The sequence below is a fragment of the Haliotis rubra genome, unplaced genomic scaffold, assembly GCF_003918875.1.
Source record: "Haliotis rubra isolate DU_JTF1 unplaced genomic scaffold, ASM391887v1 Scf250, whole genome shotgun sequence".
Taxonomy (NCBI): Eukaryota; Metazoa; Mollusca; class Gastropoda; order Lepetellida; family Haliotidae; genus Haliotis; species Haliotis rubra.
In genome coordinates, this window is record NW_025766559.1 from 530,745 (window position 1) to 544,634 (window position 13,890).

Genomic DNA, 13,890 nt, shown 5'->3' on the forward strand with positions numbered 1-13,890 from the left:
AACTCACTCACTCACGAGCGCTTACCTCTTTGGTGTTATTTAACGCCACACTCAGCTATATTCCAGCTATATGGTGGCAGTTTGTAAATAATAAAGTCTGTACCAGACAATCCAGTGATTGATATCATGAGGTATTTTGTTGTGACAGCGCATGGGATACAGAACTGTCAATATTGAGATAACAATGAAACTTTGTGAAATATGATCACCAGAAGACAACCTGCGAACTAGAAAGAACAATTGATGATCATTATTTTATTTACACAATGTACAGTATTAGGTATATCAGTGCAGGTTATCTTTTCTTCTTCTTCTTGAGCTTGTTGTAGTCTCCCTCCTGGTTGGCAAGATGGCCATACAGAACTTTCACCTTCCTCTTCCTGTCTGAGTCTCTGCAACACCATGGGACATTCTTTCATGATTGGATCAAATGGGAGGAGGTAATACATGCACCCCTTAGACACTACATATCACCGCCTTGGAATGGGGAGAAATTAAAGGTACATTAATCATAGCTATTTTACAGCCCATAGTGTACAATGTATCATGGGTTTTTATACATGCAGCAGAAAGCAGATTTTGTATACTGTTTGTCTTCATGAGCCAAATCAACGCTTGTTCTTAATGTAGTCAGGTGTTATTGAAAACAGTGTCAGGGACCTTTTCAGACCTTAAATGCCCACAGGGGCTCCTGTCAGTAATTTATTGTGTGATCTGCAAAGTGCAGACACAGAAGGATTCTGATCAGTGTGGGGCAGTGGGGTAGCCTAGTGGTTAAAGCATTGGCTCGTCACGCCGAAGACCCGGGTTCGAATCCCCACAAGGGTACAATGTGTGAAGCCCATTTCTGGTGTTCCCCTCCGTGATGTTGCTGGAATATTGCTAAAAGCGGAGTAAAACCAAACTCAGTCAGTCTGATCAGTGTATCTGGGATGCCCATGGCCCCAGGATCCTGATTGGCCAAGGGATGTTACTTTGCACAGCAAGTTGCTGCATAAACAGTACAATGAGTCAGGCTCACCTCTCCATGGTCTCCTGCTGTTGATGCCGGGCCAGAAACTGTGAGTCTTTCCGTATCTCCCTCATCGCACCCTTCGTCTCCTTCTTCACCTTGTGCAGCAGGCGCTGCTTCTCGTTGTATGCCTTGTTGCCGCCGCTACTCTTCTTCTTGTGGCCGTCCCACCTGGAGAATTCTCACATTAGTACACATACTGGTATACATAACAGATTCACAGCCTCTGTTTAGTACACACCCACATACTTAATGGATACACATCTTCAGTAGTTTAATTTATGTTATCCAGCCTCATGTAAGAATGTCGAGTTTTGATTGGTTCACGTGACTCTGATAAAATACCATGTACACCCGTCACGGTCCGCGAGCATGGAGTACAAAAGTCTTATTATCCCGCCACGCCACGCCTCAGTGACCACGCGAAGTGAGAAAAGCCTTTAGTAACCTGCACTGCATTGAGGTCAATCGATCACCTGGTGTCAACATGGAATCTCACGTAAATAAAAACAAGTCAATTCGATGCGTATTGTTTTCTTTTGATTTAGTAAAAACATTCGGCTAGATAAATGCGTAATCACATCGAAAATACAGGGTTTTATCAGTCCCTCGTAAGATTGTATTCAACCTTAAATACAGGGTTTTATCAGTCCCTCGTAGGTTGTATTCAACCTTACCGACTGATAAAACCCTGTATTTCCCTCGACACGATGTGATAACTCATAATATCACTTCAAAGTTGAAAAATGCCAAATTTATGAACAATAGTGCCTCATCTTCAGAGCAAGTGTACAAAATACACTGTACTGTTAGCATGGCAAGGGACTCACAAAATCTGTTTGATTGGTATTTAGAAGTTGGTGACTAATAAGAAAGTAAGATTGTTTATGGATAACAACTTCTTTAATTATATATGATGCGACGTTTCGGTATGGATTCTTATACCGTTGTCAAGCAAGAGTGAAGTACTACAGCACAGAACAGACTTATATACATGAACAGGAATTAAGTAATAACAACATGTAGGTATGAATCAAGGGGATTAACAACAACAACGGATGGTGGAAATAATGTAGTGACAATAACAGGAAGCCAATGGTCCTTAGGGAAGAAACAAAATATACATGGCTGATGAGATTAATTAGCAATGATAGCTGGAGTGCTCACAAAATGTTGAAAGTTAGTTGCAATACGACCCTGCTCCTATTCATCAAGACCTGTTGCAGCGTGAACATGTACACTTACGTCTCTTCTATCTGTGGTTCAAACATCTGGAGAGGCTTGGGCTTCACCCTGTTGAAGACGAGGCTTTTCCTGGCCTTCTGACTCTCCCCCTTCAGATACTGCTGCAGACTGCTCACAGCATCCTGCAGAATCAAGGCAGACAACTGCAGGACTGGGAGGCATTTTGAGAATGAACCCACAGTTAAATATACAAATACCATACAGTGACTGAGAACAGGTTAAACCATGCTTGTAAATGGAACCTGAGTACCATTATGACATGTGGTAATATAGCCTGAATGTCTAGCCATTGTGATAAGTGACACTGAATAAGGTTAGGTGATTGAGATTACACCACATGTCATATACACCAATAAATTGGAACAAACCTGTATAAGTTGCAGATTCTTTGAAGAGCATCCTCCTTGGGGTACATGTAAGCATTTAAATGTCCATTTTAATTCCTACGACAGTTGTAAGAATATCTCAACAAAAATATTTACAAAACAAAATATACACTTTTTTGCATTGTTTGACCACCCCTACAGGGCCCCGTCAGCCAAGTGCAGGTAACTCTAAGCTCTAACCTCGTACCTCACTTTCCACGGTCTCAAATTTAATGATGTAGTTAAGCTAACAAACCCTATTTTACAGTGACAATCTCTTAATTATGCACATGACAGCTATACCAACATAGAACACACAATGGTAGAGATTGTTAAGTCTTGTCCCCCTTTAAGTTATAATGAGCACCATTGGTTATTTAATGGGGGTCAACTTGAACCCTGGGGTAAACATACCTTGAGCTGTGTAGGATAGTGGGTGGTTGGCAGTCTGTCACACATGTACAGTACAGGAGCGAATATCTCTATGTGTGCTGGCAGATCACTGTACAGTCGGGAGACGTCCTGTAGCAGACTCACACAGCAGTGTAGCAGACACAGCCTGGAGGTAACAACATTAGACTTGGTTGCAGAGGAAAAGGCTAGTAGTAAAATGGTGCTTAACATTATACAATTAATGCATCCTTACAGTTTGTTTTTTTAGGCCACACTCAGGAATTTTCCAGCCATCTGGCAGTGGTATGTAAATAATTGAGTCTGGCCTGGCCAAAGCAGTGACATCATCAGCATCCATCTACACACTTGGGATACGACAACATGTAGCAACCCAGTCAGCGAGCCTGAACACCCGATCCTGTCAGTAGCCTCTTAGGTGAGGTGAGGTGAGGTGAAATTGGGTTTTACGTCGTGCTTGAGAATATTTCGCTCATATGACGACGTGCATGCGTGTGTATGTGTATGTGCATGTGCAGCTGCTTGTACTATCCCAGACTTAAGCTGTTTTTTATAGTGCTAGCCCACTGAGATACAAGCCGCAGTGAAGCATGAATACCTCACTCAGACACATTATACTGACTCCGAGCCGACCAGTCCTTGTTGTACCCATTATTGCCGAACGCCAGGCAGGGACCAACAAGTACCATATTTTAACGTCTTTTGGTATGACACGGTCGGGGATCGAACCCACGACCTCCCGCTCTCCAGTAGCCTTTTAGGACAAGCATAGGTTGTTTAAAACCAATTCCAACCTAGATCTTCACGACTGGCAGCCTTATGTACTGCACAGTGTACCTACAATTGATGTTTTATATGATGATAATTTCAAAAAAAAATTCAAACTTATGTTTTCAGTATGGTCAGCCAAAGAGAGACATGGACATATTAAAAAACCCAGAGGTACCAGTGTCAAGGATTGAAGAGTTAATATCATGATGACAGCATCAAGCGGCTGACAGCATAACAACCTGAGAGTTGACACATACTGAAGAAATCCAACGTCCAGAATACAACAGGCTTATATTGTAAGATGTGATTTTCTTGTATGTCATTACATCCGCAACATACTTGAACTGTGTGCTTGAAAGACTTTCCCTCTCCACAGCAACTCCAAACACTTGACTCAACTTCATCGCCTCAATAATGCATGACCTGCAAAAACATTATCATACTGCAGCTCTTGGATTATACTCTTAGACTTCACACATGGCATACTCATGTAAATGCTATCTCACTTTTACAGACAAAATTACATTCAGAGGTGCTATACCTATCTTTACTTGGACTCACTGACTGAGTTTGGTTTTACGCCGCTTTTAGCAATATTCCAGCAACATCATTTCGGCTGGGACGACACCAGAAATGTGCTTCTGCATTGTAGCCCAGACCTAAGCTGGTTTTATAGTGCTAACCACTGAGACTTCAGCCAGAGTGAAGCCAACCCTTTAACCACTAGGACTACCCACCAGTCCCTCTTTACTTAATGCCGAAGGGACCCAATGGGGACATATTTTAATGTCTTTGGTATGACGCAGTATCACATTTCCATGCTTACTCATTACAGTGTTAAGCAATCACAGACTTGGAATTCGATCTCACATACTTAACAGCAGTTATCACACCAACATGTGAAACTATCTGAAACTATGGTAATTCTAAGTGTTGAGAGCTGAACTCAGAATGAGCTAGTTACCGTGACTTCTTATCACTTATATGAAGCAGGTTGATGGATTTTCCAACTGGCTTGAATGGACCTGAGACTCTCTCAACTAAAACAAAGAGTAACAAGATGTTGGTATGTGTGAGGAGTTGGTAACAGTCCACATGCAGCAATGTTCTAGAAGAATGGGCTTCATACCTTGTACTCATTTAGAGCAAGAGTGAGTTTAGTTTTACACCCCTTTCAGCAATATCGCAGAGGGGGACACCAGAAATGGGCTCCACACACCACACCAACATGGGGAATCAAACCCGGTCTTGGATGTGATGAGCGAACACTATAACCTCTAGGCCCCACCCCTCCCCCAAGAGGAAAAATTGACAGAGGTCACAGGAACTGTTCTGAGACAACCTGGGTGAATCAGGATTACATATTATGATTACAGGTTTTTGGCATGTTGAAACGAAACTTTGCCGAGAGATTTGAGGCACGTTAGACAAACATTACTATCATGTAAAACAGACCAACTTTTATTTTTATATTGAGACATTTACAATTATTGCTCAATATATCAGGCTGAACAGCTTGACTACCTACTTTTGTTGGGTTCCTTTTTGGAGGCCAGGAAGAGCACTCCATGCAAGAAGCTGATCACTTCTGGGATAAACCGCTTTGACTCAGACACATACTGAAATAAATCCTCAAGACCTGAAGTATATATCTAATTCCTTTGGTGACATGTTTTCAACAAAAATAAAAATTGTCAAATTATGGACAGACAGACACCTGTATTATCCAGAAAAATTGAGGGTCTGGGTACATTAGGTTGCATGGGTGACATGTCTTTGAGGCATTAAACATTCTTCTAGCATCGTTTCTAAACACAATTGAAGAAGGATGCTGAGATACATAGAGTGAGGTAGGGTGAGGTAGGAAAACTTTAAACTTATATCATTTAACTAACAAATTTTGAACTAATAAATGCAAAATGTTATCATTTATACTAGACATTCGTAATTTTAATGCACCCCACCTCTTCCAAAACTCTGTATTCATGCCTGAAACATATCTGAGAAAACAGAGCATACTCTACCTCCAGGCACAGATTACAGAGGAACAAGCCACAGGCCACATCTCTCTCAGTGTTGACTGGAGTCTGAAATACAGAGACACATCTCATACACTGGGACACATATAGTGCAATAAGCAAATAGACCTACTTCTGACAATGTTTACAAATAAATCAGCAAAATTATACAATGGCCAGATGTACATATATGTAACATTGTGAAGTGTCAAAGATTAATTAATAATACTTAGCGTCTAGAAGAAAGACGTGAAACAACTGCAGCAATTACCTGTCCCAGCAGCTGGCTCATGAAGATGAGGGCAGGGACGGTCACAGGATGGTTGAAGTCCGAGGTGGGGAACAGAACTGACACCAGCTTCAGGTACAGCAACTGGCAAAAAGTTTCATTTTCAAGTTTAATCCCTGGTAGTCATTCACAGAATCCTTGTCTTCTTGTATACCCCTCAGGGAGTTCAGAATGACAGTTGAGAGCAGACGGATCCAATGACAGACCACTATCAGCATAATAGCAGTTAGAAGTTGCTTCAGGTACGAACTCAAATAGATATTGATAGAGGCGACTAACGGGATTGGGTGGTCAGACTTGCTGACTTAGTTGACCATATGTCATTGTATCCCAATTGGGGACCGCCTCCGTGGTGTAGTGGTTAGAGCGTCCGCCCAGAGAGCGGAAGGTCGCTGGTTCGATCCCCGACCGCGTCATACCAAAAGACGTTAAAATATGGTACTTGTTCATCCTTGCCTGGCGCTCGGCATTAATGGGTACAACAAGGACTGGTCAGCTCGGAGTCAGTATAATGTGTCTGAGTGGGGTATTCATGCTTCACTGCGGCATGGTATGCAGCTAGCACTATAAAACCAGCTTCAGCCTGGGCTAGTACAAGCAGCCGCACATACACATACATGCACGTAGTCATATGAGCGAAATATTCTCAATCACGACGTTAACCCCAATTTCACCTCACCTCACCCAATTGGGTAGATTGATGCTCCTGTTTTTGATCATTGGATTGTATAGTCCAGACTCAATTGTTTACAGACCGCCGCCATATAGCTGAAATATTGCTGAGTGCGGTGTTAAACAACAAACAAAAATAAATACCAGTTCAAAATTTGGCAACTCACAGTGTCCAAACCCAGAACAACAGGCCTCCTGGTCTCCCTCATCTGTGTGAAGTCAGCCTGCTGGTTCTGTATTATCTCCTGGAGGGTTTCCGCAGCAACGTTCGGCGTTGACTGGGTCAGGTCGTATATATGCCCTGTCAGCTTGTCTATCAGTGACAGGGACGGCACTTCCTGCAGCGCCAGTCTGCCGTAGTAGTGAATCAACAGCTGCAGTAGGGTCTGAAACAACACCATACATTTTACACCACTTTGAATGCCATTTAGAAGACTGTTATTTATTTCTATCAATATACAAATTTGTAGTTAAAATTGGCAAGGTAACATAAACAAGAAGACAAAGTCATCAATTTCCCCCGCAATGGCAAAATACTCTTCATGATTATGTCTACGAGTTATGATTATGTCAAATATTTAGGTGTGTATATAGAAAAGTGGAAGGAGAGTATTGAAAGGTTTTAAAGTTCTGCTCCAGAAAGGAGCACTATCACCAATTTCAGTCTATGTCAAACTTGTTGCCATGGAAATGCCAAAAATATTTTATTTAGAATTCCAAAACTACCAAAAGGCACCAGTACACCACCAGATCTATCTATGTGCCAAGTTTGGTGAAGAAACATTGAACGGTTTTAGAGTTCAGTTCCGGAAAAGAGCACTACCACCAATTTCAGGCTAAGTCAAACTTGTTGCCATGGAAATGCCAAAAATATTTTATTCAGAATTCCAAAACTACCAAAAGGCACCAGTACACCACCAGATCTATCTATGTGCCAAGTTTGGTGAAGAAATAGTGAACGGTTTTAGAGTTCAGCTCCGGAAAAGACAAATGTGCAGGAAAATATCCAGGAAAAACAAATTACTATATTTCTGTTTTTGAAACCCTGATGACCTACCTCCATCTTGGCTTTGTTCCCGTCTGCGAGACTGGCATGGTGGCACTTCCTGATCCTCTCTATGATGGTCAGCTGGTCAGTGTCTGACCGACCGTGTAACATGTCCAGCAGAGCATCATAGTTGTCAGGGGCTGGGTGAGAGGAACAAAGGGTTATCAGTCTTGGTATTTGGGTTGCTTGTTCGTATGTTTGTGCTTGTATGCTTGTTTGCTTTCTTGTCCGTATGTTTGTGCTTGTATGCTTGTTTGCGCTTGTATGTATGCATGTTTGTGCTTGTATGTATGCATGTTCGTGCTTGTATGCATGTTTGTATGCTTGCATGTTTGCGCTTGTATGCTTGTTTGAATGCTTGTATTCTTGTTTGCATTTGTATGCATGTTTGTGCTTGTGTGCATGCTTGTATGGTTGTTTGCTTGTTTGTGTGCATGCTTGTATGTTTGCGTGTGTGTGCTTGTATGTTTGTTTGTTTTTGTATTTGTTGTTTATCATCACTTTTGGCAATATTCCATATTTACGGTAACCTGAAAAAACTCTGACTCTGGACAAAGCAATTCAGTGGTCAACATTGTGGACAATATTCCGCACCAATAGGGTACAATTACTGGTACATACAATCAGTAAACTAACCAGGCCTGACTATCAGATTCATTTGGTTGACTTTTAAAGACCAGCATAGTTTGTTTGGGAGCATTTGTTTCTTACATGGCATTCCTATAGGGAATAAACTTGTGATCATTTCTGATGTGAATATAAAAAAAATAATTATCAAGTAAGTTTCTCTTATCCATCCTTGCTAGGGATGTGAATTTTGTATGATGACTTAATAGGGTTATATCATACCATGAAACTATGGCTACATAATAGAGGTCTGTATATTATCAACTCAGGCCTTGAGCTCTGAACATGATGAGATCTGTTAATTTACTAGTAAGCATTAACTGATAATTGTACCGCTAACTGATAATTGTAGCCATTTGCTTGGGCTTGTATAAAATCAAACACAAGTGTGTCTACATCAGACAGTCTTGGGTCATGATTTCAGTTTCTATCTGCAAGTTTTCATCCCTGACAGTACAGACAGCTACTTCTGGGGGCTGACTTGCAATATGAACTGGGCTGTGTAGATCTCCCACTATAGAAGCATGATGTTTCTGCCTGACAATATTAAAGCATAAATGATACAATGTGGATTACACATTCTCAGCAAAGTACTTTTGGGGTTGAGTCCCATCTGGGATTTGAACCCACACTTATCGTCAGCACACACAAGCTTAAAGTCAAACACTACCCTGGCATGACATGATAAGCATGTTTGAAATCAAACACAAGTGTGTCTATATCAGACAGTCTTGGGTCATGATTTTAATTTCTATCTGCAAGATTTCATCCCTGACAGTACAGACAGCTACTTCTGGGGGCTGACTTGCAATAAGACCTGAACTGTGTAGATCTCCCACTTAAACACCATGATGTATCTGCTTGACATTATCAAGTCTCAAATCTGCTGCTGAATTGCAATAGAAACTTTGACAACAACCATTTGGTTTCTCCATTAAATAACATTAAAACACTGTGTTAATTAGCTTTTAAATGGTAAAATTTGTTTGAGATCAAACACAAGCATGTCTATATCAGACAGTCTTGGGTCATGATTTCAGTTTCTATCTGCAAGTTTTCATCCCTGACAGTACAGACAGCTACTTCTGGGGGCTGACTTGCAACAAGACCTGAGCTGTGTGGATCTGCCTGACAATATCAAAGCTTCCATTGACAAAACAACAACATATTGCATAACTGATTCAATGTGTTACCATGCAACATATGTCATACTTGGGATTACACTTTTTCAGCAAAACACAGTTTCTAATACTTTTGGTTTTGAGTCCCATCTGGGACCCGCTCTCTCGGAAGGACCACAAAGTCAGCGATCTAACCCACTCATCCATCTTAGCGTCCACAAAAATAGAAATCTGATAACTAACAGTCTAGATCACATACTTTGTGCACCCCTCTGACAAGTGTAAACTGGCATGGTTACCGTGGTTACATTTCAGTCCCCAAATGGTTTCAAAAATACAATTTTCTTACAAATTTAGGAAAAGGAGAATGACTGAATTGGTTGAAGCACAGGGATTGCTCAGAGCATGCTGCAAGCTTGTGAAAAGGTCCAGTATGAATGGATTGTATTTGGGTGAGATGTTTTGATGCTGGAAACACGAAAGATACACGGTCTAAATTTTCATTTCCACTCAACTTTGAGAGCAGTCATAAGGCTTTAAAATATCAAATTTATAAAAATATTCTCAATATGAACAGAAGTTGATAAATTGAGCCTGTGTAGCCACTTGCTTGGGCTTGTTTGCAATCAAACACAAGTGTGTCTATATCAGACAGTCTTGGGTCATGATTACACTTTCTATCTGCAAGTTTTCATCCCTGACAGTACAGACAGCTACTTCTGGGGGCTGACTTGCAGTACGAACTGGGCTGCATTGTTTCACAGTTAATCCATTACACGTGTGAAGAAGGCCGACATAGTTACCTTCAAATGTGTAGGGCAACTCCTTGGCAGCTGCCTCTTGCACTTCTTTTTTCTTCTACAAAACATGGAGATTAATTAACACAATGTTCATATCAAATTCAACCAAACAGCCTATCAGTAAATACAACTATCAAACCTCTGTAGGACTTTCATTGTAGGACTTTGACAATCCCATGCTTAACTCATCAATCTCAAGCAATCCTCTCAGAAGACTACCAATGTTGACATGAAAATATATATCTGGTGAGTTTAGTTTAACGCCACACTCAGCAATATTCCAGCCATATGGTGGCGGTCTGCAAATATGTAATTTTTTGAGTAAAATTGATATTTTATACTTATCCTGACTCATGCTCTTTTGCTTGTCTCCTTCCTCTTGCGAACATAGTGGAACACTTGTATCTCCCTAATTGAAGTTCCCTTCAATGTAAAATCACTAATTAGTACACCACGAGTTACCTCCCTTCCACAAGCTCGGGAACGAGGGCGCCACCTCTACCCATGTGCCTCACTCTCTCCTCATATACTGAGCCCAACATTTGAATTTACAGGGAAATCCAAAGTGTTATTTGGGGAGGATGGAGGGCTGACCTCATGAGTCAGGATAAGTATAAAATATCAATTTTACTCAAAAAATTACATATTTTCCTTATCCTGACTCATGCTCTTTGTTTGTAGAATCCCACTTGAGTTGGAGGTGGGAATATATAATACTTTGGATTTTAATAATTAGTGATTTGAACTGTGATGATTGTAATAACCCTATGGGAACTTCATAAAGGCACTGAACTGATGAATTCCTGCTGCTAACTTATCAGCTGCCATATAAAGGTTATTACAATGTACTTATTATGATAAAGTATATATAACATTAATACAATGCTTAAGACTAATAGACTTAAGCTTGTTAATATGCTAGTATAAACTCCTTAGAGTTTGTTAGCTAAATTACTTTTAAAATATAAACATAGTACTAAGCTTAAGATATGATTAAACTTAAGCTAATTATATAATAGCAAAACTCTTTTAGTGTTTGTTAGTTAATGTACTTATATGATATAGACATAGTGCTGAGCTTAAGATATGAATAAGCTTTAGCTACATATATAATAGCAAAACTCTGTAGAGTTTGTTAGCTAATATATTTTTACAATATGAGTATAGTACTGTGCTTAAGATATAATTAACTTAAGCTACATATATAATAGCCAAAACTCTGTAGAGTTTATTAGCTTATAGATTAATAATGTAACCATAGTACTAAGCTTAAGATAAGATTAGACTTAAGCTAAATGTATATAGCAAAAAAACTCCTTAGAGTTTATTAACTAATATACTTTTATGTTATAACCATAGTACTGAGCTTAAGATGTAATTAAACTTAAGCTATATATATAATAGCAAAACTCCGTAGAGAGTTTTGTTAGCTAATACATTTTATAATGTAACCATTCTGCTTAAGATATGATGAAACTTAAGCTAATTGTATAATAGCAAAAAACCCTTTAGAGTTTGTTAGCTAAAATACTTATATGATATAAACCTAGTATTGAGTTTATGAAGGAAATCTTAAGCTACATATATAATAGCAAAAACTCCGTAGAGTTTGTTAGCTAATATACTTATATGATATAAACATAGTATTGAGCTTTGAAGGAAACCTTAACCTACATATATAATAGCAAAAACTCCATAGAGTTTGTTAGCTAATATACTTATATGATATAAACATAGTATTGAGCTTAAGATTTGAATATGATGAAACTTAAGCCAAATATATAATAGCAAAAAACTCTTTTAGAGTTTTGATAGCTAATATACCTATATGATATAAACATAGTACTGCGCTTAAGATATGAATAAGCTTAAGTTACATATATAATAGCCAAAAACTCCGTAGAGTTTGTTAGCTAATACATCATATAATGTAATCATATTGCTTAAGATATGATGAGACTTAAGCCAAATAGCAAAAACTCTTTAGAGTTTGTTAGCTAATATACTTATATGATATAAACATAGTACTGAGCTTAAGATATGAATAAGCTTAAGCTACCTATATAATAGCCCAAACTCTGTAGAGTTTGTTAGCTTATATATTTTTACAATCTGAGTATAGTACTATGCTTAAGATATAATTAAGTTAAGGTAAATATATAATAACCAACTCTGTAGAGTTGTTAACTTATATATTGTATGATGTAATAATCATAGTACTGTGATGATAAAAAGAACTTAAGCAAATTATATATAGCATGTAGCTATTTAGTACTGTTATAAGATAAGTAGAAATCTGTAAGATTGACTTATCTTCTCCGAGGAACTGTCAACTGTTGTAGCGAGGACCATGGGATCGAATTGGTGGATACCTGAGACGTCCTCGGTGATGATATCTCTCAGATAATGGTTGGCAACCACCATATCGGATCTCCAGAAAATAAACCCTCCATTATTTCAAATAACATTGTGTAGATCAATTGTAGAAGTTAGCGCTCTAATATCATGAGTATTAAAAGCTCATGGAGGGTCGGATTGGGTCCATCCGTCTTGTATGCACGTAGTATGACAGTTCTGATCCAAACGGAGATATATAGTACGAGATTTCATTCTGCGTAAGTTGATGATAGAGGAAATAATCTGTTGCATTATTCCTTCTGTTTGGTTCGGTGGAGATAAATTTACAGTGCTCTTGCTGGCCATCGTTGATAGAATCATCGTATCATGAAGTCCAAGTATGTCATCCAGGCGTGTTCATAAACCTCACTTGTGAGGTGTTGGAGCACTATATTCAGATCCCCAAGTTGGAGGGTGAAACTTCCGTTTTAATTCTCCAATCAGAAAGTTTAAGTAGGTTTACTAACCATCTAGTTGTGTTAGTAACTTGATTATGAAATTCAGCTGTAGTCTGAGACGCTGTGGATTTAGATCCACTTATATCCCGTCGTCTAGGTTATTCGCTGCGAAGTCCTTGACGATGTAGGTGCACAACCAGGTGTGTCTGTCCTCGTTGAACTTTATGTAAAATTGCCTGACTGCCGTGCTCCTCGTCCCTAACTTGACAGGGAGGTCTCTAACCTGAAGAAAGCAGCCCAATCATGAAGGTTCAGATTAACTGGACTGTAAGGAGGCTTGCTCGTTCACTGATATATAGTTGTCACTTGTAACGTAAGTCTTGAACTGTGAACTAAGATGCGACCTCTCGGTAGGTGGTTGTCCAACGCGGTCCAATCAGAACAAGGCATTTTGATTCTGTAGAATACCCGCTGTGATGTCACCGGTGTAGCAGGAAAAACCTTGTATAAAATCTTGCCGTCGTTGATATTAGCATAATCGTCGGTCTTCACCGTAGCTTCCGGTTACCCGAGTGACCACGGTGTTTGAGGGTTAAAGGTGTAAACGCGAAACCTCCGGCGCGAAAATACCTCGCTCTGTAATATTAATGCTGGGTAGGTTATTTTCCTGGCTGTCGTGAAAGTAACTTCAGTTTTGAATATAATTCCGACTTCCT

At 39.5% G+C, this 13,890-nt stretch overlaps 1 protein-coding gene across 1 annotated transcript in view; it reads right to left on the bottom strand.

The window, feature by feature from the left end:
- Nucleotides 1–235: 235 nt before the first annotated feature.
- LOC124279478 (nucleolar protein 14-like) overlaps nt 236–13,890 on the bottom strand; it is a 35,580-nt gene continuing 21,925 nt past the window's right edge. Inside the window, exons 11-22 of the mRNA XM_046715298.1 lie at nt 10,383–10,437; nt 7,841–7,971; nt 6,951–7,169; nt 6,094–6,195; nt 5,829–5,891; nt 5,333–5,423; nt 4,769–4,844; nt 4,144–4,227; nt 3,037–3,181; nt 2,258–2,379; nt 1,022–1,183; nt 236–392 (exon numbers count right to left, since the gene is read on the bottom strand). Of these exons, the coding sequence (XP_046571254.1) occupies nt 296–392; nt 1,022–1,183; nt 2,258–2,379; nt 3,037–3,181; nt 4,144–4,227; nt 4,769–4,844; nt 5,333–5,423; nt 5,829–5,891; nt 6,094–6,195; nt 6,951–7,169; nt 7,841–7,971; nt 10,383–10,437 (1,347 nt within the window). The 3' untranslated portion in view covers nt 236–295. The remainder of the gene's footprint in view (nt 393–1,021; nt 1,184–2,257; nt 2,380–3,036; nt 3,182–4,143; nt 4,228–4,768; nt 4,845–5,332; nt 5,424–5,828; nt 5,892–6,093; nt 6,196–6,950; nt 7,170–7,840; nt 7,972–10,382; nt 10,438–13,890) is intronic.